The 24,167-nt window shown below is 46.7% G+C and overlaps 1 protein-coding gene across 6 annotated transcripts in view; it reads left to right on the forward strand.

The window, feature by feature from the left end:
- Positions 1-23,826, forward strand: part of LOC139749103 (uncharacterized) — an 82,217-nt gene extending 58,391 nt beyond the window's left edge. For 5 of the 6 annotated variants that reach the window (XM_071662664.1, XM_071662666.1, XM_071662662.1 and 2 more), the window contains one exon: positions 22,325-23,826. In XM_071662664.1, the coding sequence (XP_071518765.1) occupies positions 22,330-23,730 (1,401 nt within the window). In that variant the 5' untranslated portion in view covers positions 22,325-22,329 and the 3' untranslated portion in view covers positions 23,731-23,826. Of the gene's footprint in view, positions 1-15,148; positions 19,317-22,324 lie in introns of those variants that run through there. The other variant, XM_071662667.1, reaches the window with a different exon arrangement.
- Positions 23,827-24,167: the final 341 nt, after the last annotated feature.

The raw sequence follows: 24,167 nt of genomic DNA on the forward strand, positions 1-24,167 counted from the left end.
ATGAACACCACTGTCATATGAACACCACTCATGAACACGTCACATCAACACCACTGTCATATCAACACCACCGTCATATCAACACCATTGTCACATCAACACCACTCATATAAACACCACATCAACACCACTGTCATCAACACCAGTCATATCAACACCAGTCACATCAACACCAGTCATAACACCACTGTCACATCAGCACCTGTCATAATACCACTGATACATCAACACCACTGTCATATCAACACCATCATCACATCAACACCACATCAACACCAATGTCACATGAACCCCACTGTCACATCAACACTCATATCAACGTCATATAACACCATTGTCACATCAACACGTCATAACACCAATGTCATATCAACACCAACATCACATCAACGCCAGTGTAACCCCCCCCCCCCCCCGAATCAAATATCATACCAAACCACAGTTAAGATCACTGAGGTAAGTCAGTCCTCACAATGATCCTCCACACTCAGGCCTCTCCATACCGTCATCATCATCCTCACTGTCACCATCACCCGGGCCTCCAGGCTCAAACGTGTTAACCCTTCAACATCTGCTGATGAAGGAGGTGACTGCTGAGTTGTGGTGTGTGTGTGTGTGTGTGTGTGTGTGTGTGTGTGTGTGTGTGTACGGTGAGGGAGTCTCACACTCGTGCAGCCCACTATATTCTCATTATTCAGTTTATCCCAGTCATTGCATCACATTGCGTTTACATCCTCTCTATACAGACATCTTTCATAACATGGCGTCAGGCTGTTCTCTTCCCGCAGCCTGCAGTAACCTGTGCATTATCCACATCACGAAGCCGATCTAAAAACAAAGGTTTTGATCAGGTCACACTTCACTCTTCTCTCCTCCATGGTTTGACAAATCTACGGCTTCTTGCCTTTCCCTATAACTCTGTTTGTAAATAAATGAAGAACGGATTATTGAATTTAGGCAAGAATTCACCTGATCATAAACATTTATTATATAACTTGGAGTCATAACAATAACTAGTAACCACAAGAGAGCTTCAAAGCAAGGTGGGTCTAGACACTTCAACACTTTAGATAAACACGTCTAAGGTACGTACGTACGTGTGCTAAATGGCATATATATATATATATATATATATATATATATATATATATATATATATATATATATATATATATATATATATAGTGTTACAGAGCAAGTCCTATGGTTTATATGTTATGTATGTACTCATGATTAGGGCCAAGCCACAGTAATATACCAGTTGTTATACACCTAAGAGAAATGTAAGCTTTATGCTTGCTTAGCTGTGGACTTGTTCATGAATTGTTGATGTGTGTGTGTGTGTGTGTGTGTGTGTGTGTGTGTGTGTGTGTGTGCCCATTACCTGAATTAAGTAGGTGCCTATTATCTGAGGTGAGTGGGTCCCCACTACCTGCGAAGGACAATATGTCCACCTGGTGGTAATGGTCCAGACCAGCTTCTAGGGTGGATTTATGCGTAGCGGGAGGGATTTATGCGTAGCGGAGGGATTGTTGTAAGTGTGGGATTATCATGATGTGGGTGGAGGAATATTTGATGAGCGGGCATTAATATGATAGTGGCGGACAATGGTTTTCCTCACTGAAGAGTCTTGTGTCAGAGGCAGGACTTGTGAGGTATATCTTGGTAGCAGGACTGACTGTGTTATTGATGGAGAGTTATTCTATACTGAAGAGAAGGTCGGACAAGGTAAAAAAGATAGATATATGTATTACTTGAGGATGTACTACATGTAACTGATGGACTCTGTCAGTGGAAGCAATGGTGAGTTATCAAATGATAGGACATGATTTACGTTCCAACAAGTGTATCTGGCAGTCATCAAATCCTTATGTTTATCATCATATTTTTCCACAAATATGAATCAATATCTAAGGAGGGATTTATGTGGTGAAGGAAGTATTTATGGTATAGAGAAAAAAAATTAAGAGAAGTTTGCACACGTTAGTTTTCAAGACATCATGTATTAATGCACGGAAACTAGAACACACTAGCCATGACTAAGTTTAAGAAACAGGCTTCAACAAGATTCCCAGTGTCTGTTGCTGTCTGAGTACCTTCCTACTTCATGGTACGTGCTCTCTCTCTCTCTCTCTCTCTCTCTCTCTCTCTCTCTCTCTCTCCCGTATACCACGTCGATCCAACTCTATCTCATGAACACTTCTCAACCTCCCGAATAATTAGGCCCCGATACCTCAACGCCTGTATTCATCCATCCTTGTCTGCCACCCCCTACTCCACCTTCGCTCCACTTCTGACACGTAGATTCTCTCAGTTCATCTCTCATCTCTCATCGTCTCCATACGTCCCGACCACTGCGACACATGGTGGTCAGCCCTCTCTACTCTATCCCATGATTACCTCTGGCCTTTGACCTTGGCCATAATGGTCAGGTCAAACGGCCGGTAATATCTTAGTGGTAAGTGTCGTGCTTTTATGCTCCAGGGGTCGTGGGGTGGGTGAAGGATTGCGACGCGTGTACTTAAGACACTTGTGGCCTCAGCTGAAGGTGTAACGCGTGAGTGGCCGGAAGTGTGAGTTACAGAAAGGATTATATGTTCATGTGAGACTTGAATGGTTCGTTGAGGGAATTAATGTGTGGTGTGAGCTACTGGTTACTGTGGGACTGATGTGCGGGTGGAAGAACTGAACAAAGGAATGAGCACTTGCGACACAAAGTGACGTTAGGTTTATGAGTTCGTGACTGAACACTTGTGGCTGTGGGATTTATGATAGGATTTTACACGAAGTTGGAGATTTACTCGTAAATGAATACATGTCCTGTGACACTTTGTAGGGGGTTCCTATTTCTGTGAATCAATTAATGTTTCGGGAGGCCTTGATGTCTACTTGATTATCGATCAGTATGTCTTGTGTGTGTGTGTGTGTGTGTGTGTGTGTGTGTGTGTGTGTGTGTGTGTGTGTGTGTGTGTGTGATCACCGGGTCTGTGCAAGGATTTCTGTGTTTGTAAGGCAGTGTGTTACTGAGGGACTTTGTGCCTTGGTATGAGGAGTTGTGTGGAGTATCCATGTTGTGGGAGCGGATACTTGGTGACCTGAAGGATGGTTGTGAAAGGATTGATTAGCTCGTGAAAGGTAATAAGGTCGTGACGGGATTAATAAGGTTGTGACGGGATTAATAAGGTTGTGACGGGATTAATAAGGTCGTGACGGGATTAATAAGGTTGTGACGGGATTAATAAGGTTGTGACGGGATTAATAAGGTTATGACGGGATTAATAAGGTTGTGACGGGATTAATAAGGTCGTGACGGGATTAATAAGGTCGTGACGGGATTAATAAGGTTGTGACGGGATTAATAAGGTCGTGACGGGATTAATAAGGTTGTGACGGGATTAATAAGGTTGTGACGGGATTAATAAGGTTGTGACGGGATTAATAAGGTCGTGACGGGATTAATAAGGTCGTGACGGGATTAATAAGGTTGTGACGGGATTAATAAGGTCGTGACGGGATTAATAAGGTTGTGACGGGATTAATAAGGTTGTGACGGGATTAATAAGGTTGTGACGGGATTAATAAGGTCGTGACGGGATTAATAAGGTCGTGACGGGATTAATAAGGTTGTGACGGGATTAATAAGGTCGTGACGGGATTAATAAGGTTGTGACGGGATTAATAAGGTCGTGACGGGATTAATAAGGTCGTGACGGGATTAATAAGGTTGTGACGGGATTAATAAGGTTGTGACGGGATTAATAAGGTTGTGACGGGATTAATAAGGTTGTGACGGGATTAATAAGGTCGTGACGGGATTAATAAGGTTGTGACGGGATTAAGGTCGTGACGGGATTAATAAGGTCGTGACGGGATTAATAAGGTTGTGACGGGATTAATAAGGTCGTGACGGGATTAATAAGGTCGTGACGGGATTAATAAGGTCGTGACGGGATTAATAAGGTCGTGACGGGATTAATAAGGTTGTGACGGGATTAATAAGGTCGTGACGGGATTAATAAGGTTGTGACGGGATTAATAAGGTCGTGACGGGATTAATAAGGTCGTGACGGGATTAATAAGGTCTGTGACGGGATTAATAAGGTCGTGACGGGATTAATAAGGTTGTGACGGGATTAATAAGGTCGTGACGGGATTAATAAGGTCGTGACGGGATTAATAAGGTTGTGACGGGATTAATAAGTCGTGACGGGATTAATAAGGTCGTGACGGGATTTAATAAGGTCGTGACGGATAATAAGGTCGTGACGGGATTAATAAGGTCGTGGACGGGATTAATAAGGTCGTGACGGGATTAATAAGGTCGTGACGGGATTAATAAGGTGTGACGGGATTAATAAGGTTGTGACGGGATTAATAAGGTCGTGACGGGATTAATAAGGTCGTGACGGGATTAATAAGGTTGTGACGGGATTAATAAGGTCGTGACGGGATTAATAAGGTTGTGACGGGGATTAATAAGGTCGTGACGGGATTAATAAGGTCGTGACGGGATTAATAAGGTCGTGACGGGATTAATAAGGTTGTGACGGGATTAATAAGGTCGTGACGGGATTAATAAGGTTGTGACGGGATTAATAAGGTCGTGACGGGATTAATAAGGTTGTGACGGGATTAATAAGGTCGTGACGGGATTAATAAGGTTGTGACGGGATTAATAAGGTAATGACGGGATTTCATGTTAAGGTATACAACTATATCAGGTCAAGAATCGTGTTCGTGTTGGGATTCATACACCATCAGGGATTCCCTGTGTCCCTACACGGTTCACTACCACAGGGATGGCAGTCCTGCCTTCACTTGTGAATTAATGGCTTTACTCGAGAGTAATTCTGTATGATTAAGGGCATGTATTCTGGCGGTATGTTATCCGTGAGGAGAACATTATGTTCCAGTGGAAAAACAGTCCAGGTGGGCTGTGGGATTTGTTCATGAAGAACTATGTATCTGTGTACCAGGGAAACCTTGTGGATTTGTGTGTTTGGGGGATTTATGGATCTGTCTTCCTACTGTATCTTGTGGATTGGTGTTTTTAGCGTTATTTACGAAATAATGGGTTCCTGAAAGACATAAATTTGTTCGGTTATATATATATATATATATATATATATATATATATATATATATATATATATATATATATATATATATATATATATATATATATATATAGATATAGATAGATAGATAGACATAATGTCCCGAGAATAATTTGTGTTTCTGTGGACTTACAGATCTGTATTTCTCTTGTGACATGTGTTGGATAAGGGATTAGTATTACGGGCTTCGTCCCCTGTTGTATTCCTGATGCATGAAGGATTTATGCTGTATTACTGATAGTTTATGTATACCAATATTGTAGTTTATGTATACCAATATTGTAGTTTATGTATACCAATATTGTAGTTTATGTATACCAATATTGTAGTTGCTGAAGAACGTGTCAGTCACACTTTACCTTCACGGTAAATATGTTTCAGATTATGATGATCATCTCAATCAAGGTGAATCATTATCTTGTCTCTTGATATAATTCCCTTATGAATATCCCCTCCCAGCTCAAGTGGTGGGACCTCTGCCCCTCCCAGCTCAAGTGGTGGGACCTCTGCCCCTCCCAGCTCAAGTGGTGGGACCTCTGCCCCTCCCAGCTCAAGTGGTGGGACCTCTGCCCCTCCCAGCTCAAGTGGTAGGACCCCCAACCCTCCCAGCTCAAGTGGTAGGACCTCTGCCCCTCCCAGCTCAAATGGTGGGACCTCCGACCCTCCCAGCTCAAGTGGTGGGACCTCTGCCCCTCCCAGCTCAAATGGTGGGACCTCTGCCCCTCCCAGCTCACATGGTGGGACCTCCGACCCTCTCAGCTCAAGTGGTGGGACCTCTGCCCCTCCCAGCTCAAGTGGTGGGACCTCTGCCCCTCCCAGCTCAAATGGTGGGACCTCTGCCCCTCCCAGCTCAAATAGTGGGACCTCTGCCGCTCCCAGCTCAAGTGATGGGACCTCTGCCCCTCCCAGCTCACATGGTAAGACCTCCGTCCCTCCCAACTCGAGTGGTGGGACCTCTGTCCCTCCCAGCTCACATGGTAAGACCTCCGTCCCTCCCAGCTCAAGTGGTGGGACCTCTGCTCCTCCCAGCTCACATGGTAAGACCTCCGTCCCTCCCAACTCAAGTGGTGGGACCTCTGTCCCTCCCAGCTCACATGGTAAGACCTCTGCCCCTCCCAGCTCAAGTGGTGAGACCTCTGCCCCTCCCAGCTCAAGTGATAGAACCTCTGCCCCTCCCAGCTCAAGTGGTGGGACCTCTGTCCCTCCCAGCTCAAGTGGTGGGACCTCTGTCCCTCCCAGCTCACACGGTAAGACCTCTGCCCCTCCCCGCTCAAATGGTGGGTCCTCTGCCCCTCCCAGCTCAAGTGGTGGGTCCTCTACCCCTCCCAGCTCAAGTGGTGGGACCTCTGCCCCTCCCAGCTCAAGTGGTGGGACCTCTGCCCCTCCCAGCTCAAGTGGTGGGACCTCTGCCTCTCCCAGCTCAAATGGTGGGACCTTTGCCCCTCCCAGCTCAAGTGATAGAACCTCTGCCCCTCCCAGCTCACATGGTAAGACCTCCGACCCTCCCAGCGCAAGTGGTGGGACCTCTGTCCCTCCTAGCTCACATGGTAAGACCTCTGCCTCTCCCAACTCACATGGTAAGACCTCCGTCCCTCCCAGCTCAAGTGGTAGGACCTCTGTCCCTCCCAGCTCACATGGTAAGACCTCTGCCCCTCCCAGCTCAAGTAGTAGGACCTCTGCCCCTCCCAGCTCAAGTGGTGGGACCTCTGCCCCTCCCAGCTCACATGGTAAGACCTCTGCCCCTCCCAGCTCACTTGGTGGGACCTCTGCCCCTCCCAGCTCAAGTGGTGGGACCTCTGCCCCTCCCAGCTCAAGTGGTGGGACCTCTGCCCCTCCCAGCTCACATGGTAAGACCTCTGCCCCTCCCAGCTCAAGTGGTAGGACCTCTGCCCCTCCCAGCTCAAGTGGTGAGACCTCTGTCCCTCCTAGCTCACATGGTAAGACCTCTGCCCCTCCCCGCTCAAATGGTGGGACCTTTGCCCCTCCCAGCTCAAGTGGTGGGACCTCCGTCACTCCCAGCTCACATGGTAAGACCTCCGTCCCTCCCAGCTCAAATGGTGGGACCTTTGCCCCTCCCAGCTCAAGTGATAGAACCTCTGCCCCTCCCAGCTCACATGGTAAGACCTCCGTCCCTCCCAGCTCACATGGTAAGACCTCCGTCCCTCCCAGCTCAAGTGGTGGGACCTCTGCCCCTCCCAGCTCACATGGTAAGACCTCCGTCCCTCCCAGCTCAAGTGGTGGGACCTCTGCCCCTCCTAGCTCACATGGTAAGACCTCTGCCCCTCCCAGCTCAAATGGTGGGACCTCCGACCCTCCCAGCTCAAGTGGTAGGACCTCTGCCCCTCCCAGCTCAAATGGTGGGACCTCTGCCCCTCCCAGCTCAAGTGGTGGGACCTCTGCCCCTCCCAGCTCACATGGTAAGACCTCTGCCCCTCCCAGCTCACATGGTAAGACCTCCGTCCCTCCCAGCTCAAGTGGTAGGACCTCTGCCCCTCCCAGCTCACATGGTAAGACTTCCGTCCCTCCCAGCTCAAGTGGTGGGACCTCTGCCCCTCCTAGCTCACATGGTAAGACCTCCGTCCCTCCCAGCTCAAGTGGTGGGACCTCTGTCCCTCCCAGCTCACATGGTAAGACCTCCGTCCCTCCCAGCTCACATGATAAGACCTCCGTCCCTCCCAGCTCAAGTGGTGGGACCTCCGTCCCTCCCAGCTCACATGGTAAGACCTCCGTCCCTCCCAGCTCACATGGTAAGACCTCCGTCCCTCCCAGCTCACATGGTAAGACCCCCGTCCCTCCTAGCTCAAGTGGTGGGACCTCCGTCCCTCCCAGCTCACATGGTAAGACCCCCGTCCCTCCTAGCTCAAGTGGTGGGACCTCTGCCTCTCCGAGCGTAAGTTGTGGGACCTCTGCCCCTCCCAGCTTAAGTGGTGGGACCTCTGCCCCTCCCAGCTTAAGTGGTGAGACCTCCGCCCCTCCCAGCTTAAGTGGTGGGACCTCTGCCCCTCCCAGCTTAAGTGGTGGGACCTCTGCCCCTCCCAGCTTAAGTGGTGGGACCTCTGCCCCTCCCAGCTTAAGTGGTGGGACCTCTGCCCCTCCCAGCTTAAGTGGTGGGACCTCTGCCCCTCCCAGTTTAAGTGGTGGGACCTCTGCCCCTCCCAGTTTAAGTGGTGGGACCTCTGCCCCTCCCAGCTTAAGTGGTGGGACCTCTGCCCCTCCCAGCTTAAGTGGTGGGACCTCTGCCCCTCCCAGTTTAAGTGGTGGGACCTCTGCCCCTCCCAGTTTAAGTGGTATGATCGCTGGTCCACCCAGCTTAAGTGGTGGGTCCCACTCCCTCCCCACAGTTCCCACTCCTGCCCTGCCCTGCCCCCACTAATTGTTACAGCATTAGCGTAAGAGACCACACACATACCAGCCAACGCCATTACGTTGGGTCGATGCTGTGGAAAGCTGCCTTATAAAAGAGCTTTGGGAACAGCGTCAGAAATGTGACTGATAATTACGGTAATAAAACAGAGGTGGTTTTGGCGGCCGCGGTCAACATTGATTGTCGATTTGCTCCGGATTTCCAGGTTGTGACGGTGGGCTGGGCTGGGCTGGTGGCTGGTTGTCTGGCTCATGTGTGTAATCATTGTGTAGTGGGAGGGAAGGAGGGAGGGCGCGGGTCATTCACTCAGCCCATATCTTAACCTCCGTGACACAGTGTCCCGAGTGTCTGTATGGTTACTGCCTCTTCACTCAGTGTGTTCCTCTAGTTCATCAGTCATATACTGGATCACACTCCTCTGGCTCGCCCAGTGTCATGTTGTCTCCTCTTCCTCCAGTCTCATAATAATGTGAGTCTTCCACATCCTCGCCTTCACTGAGGGTATAACATGTAAACACATCTACTGCATTATATGTGGTACAGTGTTCCATGCTTAACGGCACCTACCCCTCCAGCAGCCCCTTCTAAACGTAAATATTGTTACCTCAACAATACTGACTGGAATCTCTTACGAAAATTCCTTTCCAAATTTCCTTGGGAAAATTACTGTTTCTTATGTAGTGATGTTTCTGTCTCTGATAAACGCACAGCAGAGGTTAATGTTGCCGGAATGGATGCATTTACCCCACCTTCCTCCAAGATGATCACTTCTTCCAATCCTTGGTTCAACCGTTCTTGCTCTGAGGCCATTCAAGCATTTGATCAGGGTTATCGGGCTTTGAAAACTCTCCTTCCTCCGACTCCTATTCAGCATTTAACACTGCCCGTAATCGCTTCAAGCACGTTATCCGTGAGGCAAAGTGTTCCTTTATTCAAAACAAGTGTGAGAACTTCTCCTTGTGATCCACTGTTACGTCTTTCTGGTCTTTAGCTAAGGGCATCTCTAACAACTATCGCTTTACCTTTCCTTCACTTTTCCGTTCTGACGGTACTATAGCTGTCTCTACCGTAGACAAAGCAACTCTTTTCGTTCTTGTTTCTCCTCTAACTCCACCTTGGATGACTCTAACGTTCATTCATCCTCTAATGCTTCTCTTACTAATTCTACGTAATCTCTTTTCGAATAGTCCGAAAAGCGCTCTCTGTCCAGAGTCAAGCAACACTTATGGTTCTGATGGCATCCATCCCGTGTACTGAAAGACTGCGCCTCTGAACTTGCACCTGTACTTGCTCGTCTATTCCGTTTGTGTTTTAAAACCAAAACTTTTCTCCTTCTTGGAAGCAAGCGTTGGTACTTTGCTTTGCGAAGAAGGGTAACCGTTCTGACCTCTCTTAACTATCGTCTCGTTGCTTTGACATCTACCATTTCCAAAGCCTTTTGAATCCCTCCCCCACTCCCATATCCTCAGACATCTTGAATCTCACAGTCTTCTCTCTGATCACCAGTATGGCTCCAGTAAGGCGAGATCCACTGGTGATATTTTTCCCTATCTTACTCATGTGTGGTCGTCATCCCTGAGTGATTCTGGCGGGTCATAAGAAGTTGCCCGTGACATATCCAAAGCTTATGACAAGGTGGGGCATCGGGGTCTCATCTCTAAGCCTTCCTTTTGGCTTCCCTCCCTCACATCCAGCCTTCTCTGTGGCCGATCTATGTCCGTGGTGGTTGATGGATCAGCCTCTCTCCCTTTCTCCATCAACAGCGGTGTCCTTCAAGGTCCTGTCTTGTCTCCTCTAATTTTTCTCCTTTTTTATCAACGATTTCCTTTTTTCTACAAATATCCAAACGCACCCTTACGCTGACGGCTTCCTGTGGCAAATCATTTATATAGATCAGGAGCAGCAACAGAGCATAAGATGAGCCTTGAGGAATAACTTCGGTTATTGCCACCTAACTGAAATATACACAAATGACATGCTTTCTTTGTCCCTATATTCTGAAGTTTTCAATCCATAACACTGGTCAACAAAATTTGATTTGTCCCATGAACTAACATAGGTGGACCTAATAGTACTCTTTGGCTGAAGTCGAATCTGTTTCTATGTGACAGCAATAAATTTTGCAATAAGAGGACATTACTCATTCATAAATAAAGCTGGTATTACACTTAAAAACTTACCTTTAAAATGTAAAAGTGTATGATTTTTGGCTATATGTGGCCCCAGGAACATCTCTCCTCAGTGTGCAGCAGTAGTCTGTCAACATAGAGGGGCTCCACCTTCCTTGGTACCGCTTTTCCATGTCCAAAATGTCCTGGTGAAATCTTCCGCCGTGCTCATCACTGACTGACCCAAGATTCTCCGGGAAAAAGTTGAAGTGCGAATTTTAGACTCATGTTGCACCTCAGAGCTTTATATGAAGTCAGTCGATCTATTACAACATCACAGTAGTTTTATGATCTGTGATGCCACCAGAAATCTTTGCAAACTCTCTTAAATGACAGTAATGCAGTCTTTCAACTTCATTTAGCTCTTCATCAAACTTTACATCACGAAGTAGTTTCCTGATCTGTGGTCCCACAACAATATCCTCCTTGATTTTTGCCTGACAGATTCTGTGGACTTTGTTCCTCCACTATGTGAACCCATCCCTGGCCAGTACCTCCACTATGTGAACCCATCCCTGGCCAGTACCTCCACTATGTGAACCCATCCCTGGCCAGTTTTAGCCATATCTCATGACGAAGTTGTTCATCAAGCCGAGCTTAATGTGCGCAGGAGGAAGATCCATCTTCTCAGGATCAACAAGAGGAGGATTGATGACCTTCTTCATCCCTGGAGTCAGTGATGTTCGTTGTGGCCACACTTCCTCTACATAATGACCTTCTTCATCCCTGGAGTCAGTGATGTTCGTTGTGGCCACACTTCCTCTACATAATGACCTTCTTCCCTGGAGTCAGTGATGTTCGTTGTGGCCACACTTCCTCTACATAATGACCTTCTTCATCCCTGGAGTCAGTGATGATCGTTGTGGCCACACTTCCTCTACATAATGACCTTCTTCATCCCTGGAGTCAGTGATGTTCGTTGTGGCCACACTTCCTCTACATAATGACCTTCTTCATCCCTGGAGTCAGTGATGTTCGTTGTGGCCACACTTCCTCTACATAATGACCTTCTTCCCTGGAGTCAGTGATGTTCGTTGTGGCCACACTTCCTCTACATAATGACCTTCTTCCCTGGAGTCAGTGATGTTCGTTGTGGCCACACTTCCTCTACATAATGACCTTCTTCCCTGGAGTCAGTGATGTTCGTTGTGGCCACACTTCCTCTACATAATGACCTTCTTCATCCCTGGAGTCAGTGATGTTCGTTGTGGCCACACTTCCTCTACATAATGACCTTCTTCCCTGGAGTCAGTGATGTTCGTTGTGGCCACACTTCCTCTACATAATGACCTTCTTCCTTGGAGTCAGTGATGTTCGTTGTGGCCACACTTCCTCTACATAATGACCTTCTTCATCCCTGGAGTCAGTGATGCTCGTTGTGGCCACACTTCCTCTATATAATGACCTTCTTCATCCCTGGAGTCAGTGATGTTCGTTGTGGCCACACTTCCTCTACATAATGACCTTCTTCATCCCTGGAGTCAGTGATGTTCGTTGTGGCCACACTTCCTCTACATAATGACCTTCTTCTTCCCTGGAGTCAGTGATGTTCGTTATGGCCACACTTCCTCTACATAATGACCTTCTTCTTCCCTGGAGTCAGTGATGTTCGTTGTGGCCACACTTCCTCTACATAATGAGTGTTCACCTCCCGGCTTTCCCACTCACACAGGAAACAACACAACTTCGTGTAACCAAGTTGCATTCCCAGTAAAAGTGTCACAACTTTGCCACAACCTTTAGGTCACCACGTGCACTCCGCTTAAAGTCACTATACTTAAAAGTCGCCATACTTGATTTTTTCCAAAAGAAGCTTCCTGTTATCATACGATTCCTTCACGTTAGCTGCACAAGCCAGAGGAACAGAAGGGAACTTATTTCCGTTGTGGCGTAGAATCGCTTTCAAGCTTACTTTTGATGAGTCATTAAACAAGCGCCACTCGTCTGTGTTATATTCGTGGTCAAGTGCCTCCATAACAGAACGAACATCATGGTAAAACACCAGACATCTTCAAGGGAGAAAATCTCTTTCAAAAGGACATGGCGATCACGATAAAAACAAACTTTAGTTTCATTCTGGAGAAGATTCCAACCCTTTAACCTGAAACCCAAAAGTTCGGTTTGCTTCGTGGACAAAGTTTAAATTGCGAGCGAGATCAGCAAATGTGGTTCACTTGAAGAACAACTTGCTTGACAGGTTGGACCCATATTGTCCTCTACTTGGCCTACTTTCTTATCACCAGACTCATCGTCACTCAGTGTCATGTTTCTTAGAGGATCCAGCAAAGGTAATTCCTGGTTGTGAGGCAGATTAGGATATTTAACAGTATGTTTGGATTTTGACGTTATACCATTTATATCTGTCAGGCAGAAGTAGCAATCCGAAGCGTGATCTTTGGGTTCACTCCAAACTACAGGAATGGCAAAACGCATACGACGTGAACCTTCTGCCCAAGCTGTAGAAGTCTGACACGTGACACAACAAATATAGGGAGCCTAACTTTTATCCTGGTCACCCACTTTACAACCAAAGTAAAATGCTCATAATATCTTTTAATGAGGGATGTGAACCCACGTTTTTGTGGTATGAATGTCACTTCACCTGCAGATGTAGCAGAAAGAATTCGGACTGTTTACACACAGTTTCTCGCCATTATAATGGTGGATGGGGTTTCAGCACAACATTTGAATACACAACAGCACAGTCTGTCAACAGAGTGGAAAAGACACTGTTTACTCATTGAGGTCTAGCCTGCAACTGACTGACAACTGCTACTCAGGAGAGGCCACTTGTTTGAATGTGTCAACATTTCCAGTCGTGTTGCTGGTGGCCCCTGGTGACATTCATCCAGGCTCGCGCTCTCAAAACGAAGCTGTTGCACTCCACAAACAATGAAAACAGCTGTGTCAAACTTTTCGTTTCAAATGCTACGTAGAGCACTGGAACATATATATGTGACGATAAGCGAGTATGATGGAACAAAAAAAATCATGGGTGATAAAGAAATTCTGAAAACATATTTCGATTCATCGTACAGAAATAAATAGGAAACAAGATATCTTTTTTCATGGGACAAAATCTTTGTTGACCAGTGTACTGAGCTCCGGCCATACTTTCTGTCTGTCTGAAAATCTAAAGTTTACCATCATATTACGAGGTTCCTTGTCAGGTACTTCCTGGGAAGCCATAACCACAACCACTTCTTCCATCTCGGTCGCCACATATTATAATATAAGTCCTTCTTCCACCCAAGTACATACTGTGTCTGGTGTAGGTAGACTGTAACTAACCCTTGCTTTCCTGATTATGTTTCCCATGTGTTGGCAGGTAATGTTTACTTCTTTTTCACAAAAAAAAAAAGAAACTTGGCTCTGCAGCCTCTCGGTGCGACTCCTTCACTAGCGAGTACTTCAATATCTCACGTGGCCTGGTTTGTGATCCTAATGCACCACATAGTGTTAAGTGAGGCGAGAAGATACCATCAAGGTCATGCGTTTTATGTGGATGTAAAATCCTTCATGAGGTAAATTATATCTAGTGACCTTAATGCTTTCCTATATATACCCATCTAGACAATACTGTAGGCCATGTAACGCTGCTCAACACCAAAAATCAAAACAATATCAGATATCACATGTGTGAATTCTAATCATCAGTTCAATGCTCCTGGCATGCAAGTCTGGAATGATATCATCAGTGTAAATGGTATGGATCAAACGTGGAAATGTCACTAAAACGTTCGCTGTGCCAGAGGGAACGCACGGGCCTGTGTGTAATGAATGGTGTTCTTCCATAATGAAGTCAACATGGCAGAACAGGGAAATCAATATGCATCTCTCGTGTAAGACAGTAGCGCATGAGACACTCGTGTAGTGTGAGTTATGTAAGTGGATTAGAAAAAAAAAAAACCAAGAGAATCAAAGTCAGTATAACGCACACATTGCTGAAAATATAGCGAATGAATCGCTAAGGAGTTTTGTAGTTATGTTTGAAGTGTGAGTCGATACATAGTTCACTGTTCCATTAATTACGGTTAACATGGCGGCTTCGTTCAACACAACGAAGCCATGGCAAAAAAATTAAATCATTTTTTTTTCACTAATATTGACGACTGAAGGTGCAACTCATGTCCTCCATGCGATGCCACAGATGTTACAGGATGATAAACGTTCTACAACATATGATGTAAAAGGTTGAAGCTGTACCTTCACCACAACATGAAACGAAAGTCAATAAGAACAGACAGGTCCAGATAGATTCTATCTGAGGATGATAACAGAGGTGATACATGAGATAGATCAGCGCTGGACTTTTCATTCTACAAGTCACTTGTTGTAGAGAAAGTTCTAGTGAAGTTAAAGATGGCCAATGTTAACTCCGACGATCAAAAAAGGTAATAAATCTTGGCTGGGAAATTAATGGCCGGTTAGGTTGACGTCTGTAGTGGGTAAACTTGTGGAAACCATCATTCAGGACAAGAGTTTACATCACTTAGATAAACATCACTTGATAATATATGATTCTCAGCGAGGGGTTTGCACGAAGCCACTCGTTTAACAAATCGCCTGGATTTTTCTTTTGATTTTGTCTATTTATGATGAAAAGAAAGCGGTAGTTGTCATCTATTTACATTTTCAAAAAAGTAATCAATAAAGTTGTGCATCAAAGTTTAACAGCAATGTAACTTATCGCAAGGTAGTGTTGTACGTACGTTAGGATTTGGGTAGAATTGTCGTACACAAAGAGCAGGGATTAATGGATTCCCGTGATGTAGCGGTTAGCGCTCCTGACCGTGACGCATTCACGGGCCGCCCAGGGTCGAGCACACAGGTTCGAATCATGGTTGCGGCAGTCGGTCCACAGTCAACCCAGCTGTTAATCCAAGGGGTTGGTCTATAAAATGGGTACCTGGCTCAGGCGAGGGTTTCTGTGCTGAAAAAGGACTAGTGATTGGAAAAACCTGGTTTAAAAAGAGAGATACATAAGTATACGCATGTGAGTAGGAGAGATGGCCAGAGGGCTATATTGGATAACATGTTAATTGATAAGCGTGTAAAAGAGAGACTTTTGGATGTTAATGTGCTGAGAGGGGCAGCTGGAGGGATGTCTGATCACTATCTTGTGGAAGCAAAGGTGAAGATTTGTAAAGGTTTTCAGAAAAGAAGAGAGAATGTAGGGGAGAAGAGAGTGGTGAGAGTAAGTGAGCGTGGAAAGAAGACTTGCGTGAGGAAGTACCAGGAGAGACTGAGTACAGAATGGCAAAAGGTGAGAGCAAAGGACGTAAGGGGAATGGGGGAGGGATGGGATGTATTTTGGGAAGCAGTGATGACTTGCACAAAATATGCATGTAGTATGAGAAAGGTGGGAGGTGGGCAGATTAGAAAGGGTAGTGAATGGATGAAGATGTAAGATTGTTAGTGAAAGAGAAGAGAGAGGCGTTTGGATTATTTTTTGCAGGGAAGTAGTGCAACTGAGTGGGAGATGTATAAAAGAAGCGGCAGGAGGTCAAGAGAAAGATCCTATAGGTGAAAAAGAGGGCAAATGAGAATTGGGGTGAGAAAGTACCATTAAATTTTAGGAAGAATAAAAAGATGTTCTGGAAGGAGGAAAATAAAGTGTGTAAGACAAGAGAACAGATGGGAACATCGGTGAAGGGGCAAATGGGGAGCTAATAACAAGCAGTTATGAAGTGAGGAGATGGAGTGAATATTTTGAAGGTTTGTTGAATGTGATTGATGACAGAGTGGCAGATGTAGGGTGTTTTAGTCGGGGTGGTGTGCGAAGTGAGAGGGTCAGGGAGAATGGTTTGGTGAATAGAAAAGAGATAGTGAAAGCTTTGCGGAAGATGAAAGCCGGCAAGGCGGCGGGTTTGGTTGGTATTGCAGTGGATTTTATTAAAAATGGGGGTGACTGTGTTGTTGATTGGTTGGTAAGGATATTCAATGTATGTATGGTTCATGAAGTGCCTGAGGATTGGCGGAATGCATACTTAATGCCACTGTACAAAAGCAAAGGGGATAAAAGTGAGTGTTCAAATTAGAGGCATAAGTTTGTTGAGTATTCCCGGGAAGTTTTACGGGAGAGTATTGATTGAGAGGGTAAAGGCATGTACAGAGAATCAGAAAGGGAGAGCAGTGTGGTTTCAGAAGTGGTAGAGGATGTGTGGATCAGGTTTTTGACTTGAAGAATTTATGTGAGAAATACTTAAAAAACAGATTGATTTGTGTGTAGCATTTATCTGGTGAAGGTATATGTGATAGGGTGGATAGAGATGCTTTGTGAAAGGTTTTAAGGGTACATGGTGTGGGAGGTAAGATGCTAGAAGCAATGAAAAGACCTTACCAAGGATGTATGGCATGTGCACGAGTAGGAAGATAGGAAAGTGATTGGTTCTCAGTAAATGTAGGTTTTGCGGCAGGGGTGCGTGATGTCTCCATGGTGTTTAATTTGTTTATGGATGGGGTGGTTAGGGAGGTAAATGCAAGAGTTTTGGATGAGAGGGCTTGGGAAGTGAATCAGTTGTTATTAGCTGATGATAGAGCGCTGGTGGCTGATTAGGGGGAGAAACTGCAGAAGTTGGTGAATGAGTTTGGTAAAGTGTGTGAAAGAAGAAAGTTGAGAGTAAATGTGAATACGAGCAAGGTTATTAGGTTCAGTATGGTGGAGGGACAAGTCAACTGGGAGGTAAGTTTAAGTGGAGAAACACTGGAGGAAGTGAAGTGTTTTAGATATCTGGGAGTGGTTTTGGCACCGGATGGAACCATGGAAGCGGAAGTGAGTCACAGGGTTGGGGATGGAGCGAAGGTTCTGAGAGCGTTGAAAAATGCGTGGAAGTCAAGAACGTTATCTCGGAGAGCAAAAATAGGTATGTTTGAAGGAATAGTGGTTCCAACAATGTTATATGGTTGCGAGGCATGGGCTATGGATAGGGTTGTGCGGAAGAGGATAGATGTGTTGGAAATGAAATGTTTGAGGACAATATGTGGTGTGAGGTGGTTTGATCAAGTAAGTAATGAAAGGGCAAGAGAGATGTATGGTAATAAAAAGAGTGTGGTTGAGAGAGCAAAAGAGGGTGTGTTGAAACGGTTTGGATACATGGAGAGAATGAGTGAGGAAAGATTGACAAAGAGGATATATGTGTCAGAGGTGGAGGGAACGAGGAGAAGCGGGAGACCAAACTGGAGCTGGAAGGATGGAGTGAAAAAGATTTTGAGCGATCGTGGCCTGAGCATACAGGAGGGTGAAAGGCGTGCAAGGAATAGAGTGAATTGGAACGATGTGATATACTGGGGTAGACGTGCTGTCAATGGATTGAACCAGGGTATGTGAAGCGTCTGGGTAAACCATGGAAAGTTTTGTGGGGCCTGGATGTGGAAAGGGAGCTGTGGTTTCGGTGCATTACACATGACAGCTTGAGACTGAGTGTGAACGAATGTGACCTTTTTTTGTCTGTTTCTGGTGCTGCTTCACTGGAGGGGGGAGGGGGGAATGCTATTTCGTGTGTGGTGGGGTGGCGACAGGATTGGATGAAGGCAGCAAGTATGGATATGTATATGTGTGTATGTATATGTATTTATACGTTGAAATGTATACGTATGTATATGTGCGTGTGTGGTCGTTTATGTATATACATGTGTATGTGGGTGGGTTGGCCCATTCCTCGTCTGTTTCCATACGTTACCTCGCTAACGCGGGAGACCGTGATTGAATATAATAACATATTGCGTGTGTGTGTGTGTGTGTGTGTGTGTGTGTGTGTGTGTGTGTGTGTGTGTGTGTGTGTTCATAACGACTACAACAGTTCATGCAAACAGAAGATAAGTGGAATTCGAGGCCGGCGAGCGTGGCACAGGATTCGAATCCTCTTAACGTTTATGCTACCCTGACTCCACCCCCCCCCCCAGAAAAAAGATAATAATGTGAACAATAACAAGAATGCAAACAGCCATTATATTTTAAGTAGCCTATCAAAAAGCAAGACCTCCATTCTCACGTAAACCCTTGGACCACTGAGCATGACGCTGTCACGTACGAGTGCGACGGTTTGACCCTCGGGTTTGATGCACTGGCGTCTGACCTCATCCTAATAATGGGTGGGGGTCGTATCGTCTCTCTGCATGAGTCATAAATGTTCCTGTGTCCATCTCGTTCATTTTCGTATGACGTCAAGCTTACCCTTCCTCGTGATTGCCATGCGATCGTATGGGGGAGGCTCGCGATAAGTAGTGTGGAACGAGAGACAGCCACACGGAGCGTACTGGGCGTGCGCGCATGGCGTGTGTGTGTGGCGGGGCAAGGTGAGAGGTGCATGTTGCGTCCCCAGCCACACTCACTCACTCACTCACCTGCCGCAACCACAACCTGCTCCCCACCACATCACCCTCACCCACCTCCCCTGGACCCCATGGTGACCTCCCACAGTGCCTGGCCCACCTCCCACACTCCCTGGTCTCAACACTGACCTCTCGGGTCAACTGACGGCGAGCGCTGGTGAATGAGGCAGCGGGAGGTGGCCGGTGCGAGAGTGTTGAGGGCAGGAGGAGGCCTCGGCCCATGTGGTGCGGGTGTGGGCGTGCCCATCTGAGGCACAGCTGAGTCTTGGGCGGCGGGTCGCGAGGCGCCGCCCTAACCTGACCCCGTGACCCGCTACATCATCCACAACACTGGTAAGGAAACACGCCAGGTAAACTGATAACTCGGATGTTCCTGCTGTTGGATTGTAATGTGAGACATTGTGGACGGGTGTGACGTGACAACGACCCGTGTGGAGGGCGACACGTATGTCCAGTGACGACCAAACCAGAACATGAAGTGATAAATGTGTGGGGGTGTGAGGAGGGGTATTCCAGCGGTGTGATCCAGGTGAGGTCGGGTCAGCGGCGCGCATTACCTCCCTCGTGTGAGATCAAGCATCGCGAGCAGGAGTTGGGCGATCCTATGGTGAAAGTGGCCAGATTCTGTGAATCAAGGGAAGGTGGGAGTGCACAAGTCTTCCCTGGAGGAGGTGGGAGTGCACAAGTCTTCCCTGGAGGAGGTGGGAGTGCACAAGTCTTCCCGGGGGTAGGGAGGTAGGAGCGTACAAGTCTTCCCGGGGGGGAGGTGGGAGTGCACAAAGCTTCCCGGGGGGGGGGGGTGCACAAGTCTTCCCGTCACACAGAAAAGAGCGGGAGACGGGAGCAGGTGGGTCACCAAGGTCGTGTGTAGCGGATGTAAGATTTGCTGATGATGGAATTTATGTATCCCAGGTCTCACTCACCGCCACTTCCTCCATGTGTCGCCACTAACTTCGGTATATGTTTATTCTAGGTGGCCTCCCAAAGACAAGTTGTTTTGTCATTGTTCCTTTATGGTCAAGTTCCAGTTCAAGTACATCAAGAAATGATATGGATAATCAATAAATGAGTGAGCTTGTACCTATATGCGAGTGTGAGCAAGAGTGATCCTGCTTCGTTGATACATAATGAGAGGGGCGAGAACTAAGATGGTCTAGCATACACTTCCAGTCATCACAAGAACCTGGAAACATCTAACGTCACAAACAACTTAAACTAACTACATTTTCGACGCTATTTAGACAACCAATATTGTTATCACGGTTTCTTCGCATTAATACTTGTTAGTTTGCCCGTTGAGTGTGTTCAGCATTCGCTGAGGGTTGACTGCCTCCAACCACATGCATTACAACGCCAGGACAACACGAATAAGACAACATATATCTTTGGTAAACTTCGTGTATGGCACTGAATGGTAATGTAAATACTGGCCCCTAAAGTGAAGTTGGATGAGGTTTCCACACGTCCAGTTGATAATGTATCTGGAACATACTTCATCTTACCTGATCATCATAGCTCGTCTATCACTTTTCTTGAGGAAAATATATATATACTTTAAATTATGTTCCCCCGGTCTAACTCTACTGAGCAGTCCAATGATATGCGTTTTATTCAAAAGCATAACTTAGTTCTGAGGCGCCTTTGTAAAGTGGTACTTTACCTATCGTAGTGTTTATAATGTTACACGATTATCTAAGCTAGGAGAAAAATATATCTTTAATCACACACACACACACACACACACACACATATATATATATATATATATATATATATATATATATATATATATATATATATATATATATATGATGTTAATGTATTCTAGGCCGTAAGTTTATATAGTCTCAGGGGGAAGGTGGAGGCGTTAAAAGTTGTGAACAGTAAACAACGCAGGCGAGGTCATGCCTATAATAACATGGCAGTGGAGATAAACTTTAGAAGTTCGAGGTTCTGTTGACGGACAGAACTGCCTATCAAGGTCAGGCCGTAACTACAGTACGAGATGGGAGCATAGAAGAAACGTGACAGATAAAACATTTCTAAGAGTTTTGGAAGAAATGGAAAAAAAAAACTGGATTTTAGAATGGGGTAGGTCGTAGTCGTTACCAGTATATAATTGGTACAATAAAGTGTAGGGCAAGAAACATCACAACGACGCTCACTTGAGTTGCCAACGGCCACATAGTGATCATGTGATCCAGCTAATTGCGGGGGCACACAAGCAGACAACTCTCGGGAGCAGAAACCAGATTATGTCTACAGAAAAGGAAAGCAAACCATTGCTGTTGGGTATGGCAAGTTACGAGATCAACTGGAAACGTTAAGTTGGAGGGTCGTGGACTCGACTCTGTAACGTATGTAGAACTACAACAGATGTGAGAGCAATGATGGGATCAGTCCTCTTTATAATCACAAGTTGTTCATACAATAATTAGCGGCATCTGAACGGAACTTTTAGCTTCTTAGAGGCAGACATAGGTATTGTGTGATGTCACTTTACTGTGTATACCGATTGTCGACCAACAAAACGTTAAGCTAGGCTAGGTTAGGTTAGGTTTGCTTGGTTACTCTGTCACTTCAATTTACCTGTGTTTAAGGTCTGACCATTTTAACCCGGTGTAAGTTTGCTGTTAATGAGCTACGACGTTTTCCATACTATATGATTGTTTTCCATACCATATGATCGTTTACCACAGAAGTACCACAGAGTGCCCGAGCAAACACAAAGCCTCAGGCTCTGTTAACAACATATCAAGAAATATAAGTTAACGCAGCCTAACTTATTTTCCGTTTCTATAGCGCGATGTCCACCTGATGTATAAATCATCTTTACGAACGAGTCCGAAGAATTTCACAATGAACACAACGACTCTCGCTGTCTCGTTACGGTGGCATTTCTTAATAATTATGGTAGCAACAGCATTACAACTGTCTAACACATAAGAACAGTTTTTCGTTGGGGTGTATAAGGTAGAGAGAGGGTTACAGCGAGTGTGTGGCACATCATGATCTCTCCGACTCTGGCAGCGACACAGATGAACATCAACATACTCCATAATTCCTAAGGAAGTGGCCAATATTTCTGCCACACCTCACGTATCATCAACCTTAGTGACAATCTTGGTTAGAAATAATCAACACTGAGGAGGTGACCTTACAGCAGCCACAGAAATCACGATTCTAATTTACCTGATTCCAATACACAAACTTAGGGTTAGTGATGGCATACACGTCATGTACTGCTGGAGAAAACACATTACACAGAGGGCGTTGCGCTATGGATACGTTGCGTCCTGCAGCAGATGGCAATGATGGCAACCTGGTTCCTCTTATTGCAGGCACGATGGATGAGCACGCAGGCAGCGGGGGACTAATGACTGACGCAGGCATCAGTCTGCAACTGGCGTCGCTCTACCCCGGGCTCTACCCCAGCATGACGCCCACCCTGGAGTTCTACATGGACACTCAGCCAATTGACTTTTCCACCAAGAAGATCAAGACGTCCCCCGTCGTCTACTGCAGCGACCACAGCGACAGTGACCGCTGCAGCCTGACGGAGGATGGTCCGGGGGCGGCCATCAACCTGGTCCTGGACCGGAAGCTGTGGTCGCGCTCCTCAGAGTCTGGCGTCTCCGTCAGCAGCGCTTCTCCCGAGCGTGCGGGGTCCCCGCGGTCCACCTGTGACTCGCCCATGGTTGTCAGCCCGGGCCGACATCCCCACCACCATGCTCCTCCTCTGCACCAGCAGCCTCCTACCCACTTCAACCATACCCCTATCACCCCGCCCACCACTGCAACCTTTAACTCCGCCCTTCTGGCCCAGTTGCACACCAACCCAATCCTCTACTCCTCTCTCCAGTCGGCAATTAACCAATCCAAAATGGCGGCGCACCCCTTCAGGTCTCCAGTAAACCATTCACCACCCACGGCGGCAGACTTCGTCACCCCGCCCGTTTCAGTCCACCCATCATCCAACCCAGCTCACCCTCTCACCGCTGGCAGCCCAAGGTTGCCCGGCCTGACGGGGAGTGGTCTTGGTGCGGGAGGCCTCGGTCTAGGTGCTGGGGGTCTTATATCAAACGGTGTTCAAGGCCTACCAAGCTTATCGTCAAGTGGACTAAGTCCTTTTGATGGCATGGGCAAGAGTGCGGACGGAATAGCTGATGTTGGCAACATAGGCAGCGGTGCGACGAGCCTGTTGAGCGGGACACAAGAGGAGGCTGCCATCAACGCGGAGAGCAACGACGCCTACGCCAAGTTCAGGGCGCAGATGCTGGCTCAAGTGACGGCCTCAAAGGCGCGGCGCAACTCCCAGTCTCGCAAGCTCTCCCAGAGTAGCAATATCGACAACAGGATCATTCATGAAGACAAACCAGATTATGGCGACTCTAAAAATGACGAAAATGATGCGTGTGGATCACTCAGCGATGGCGGAGGCAGTGTTGAGGCAAGAGAAGCAACGGATGGCGATGACGGTGACACGCAGAGCTCCGGCACCATCAGCAACGGTGCTAAGAGACGCGGCCGTCAGAATGGCGACACTGTGAAGGATGAAGCTTACTGGGAGCGACGACGTAAGAATAACGAGGCTGCTAAGCGATCCAGGGACGCTCGGCGAGCTAAGGAAGACGAGATCGCCATCCGCGCCGCCTTCCTAGAGCAAGAGAACCTCAAACTGCGAGTGGAAGTCGCCTCACTCAAATCAGAGACGGCTAAACTGAGGTGTATGTTGTACAACAGCTGAGCGACGATGTAGCTACTCCCGCAGACACAGCCATGTGCCATCACCACCCACTGTACTTGTGCCTTAGTAAGTCATGATAAAGAGAATCGAATATGACGTTAACTGTATTTTCAACCCTCTCAAGTTTCTCACCAAAGAAAACCCGTCGTCGGTGTTCGTGCCTAGTTTGTTAATATTGAGAATATTGTTATTATTTGTTTATTCATAGATGTAAGCGTTACATTACTTCATGACTTGTATATGTATGTAGCCTGACCCGTCCATGGTCCCGTGTGAGTGTTCTTAAGTAATCAACGAACTCCAGTGTGATGGCATACAGCGCCGCTGACCACCCGTGTCTTGTGGCCGTTGTCGTGTGTCGGGGTAGAAGTAAACCCATACCCAGGTCCCACTCCACCACCACCACCATCCTGATCTGCAAATGTGCGGGCGCTCAA

Source organism: Panulirus ornatus, chromosome 6 (assembly GCF_036320965.1).
Source record: "Panulirus ornatus isolate Po-2019 chromosome 6, ASM3632096v1, whole genome shotgun sequence".
Lineage (NCBI taxonomy): Eukaryota > Metazoa > Arthropoda > Malacostraca > Decapoda > Palinuridae > Panulirus > Panulirus ornatus.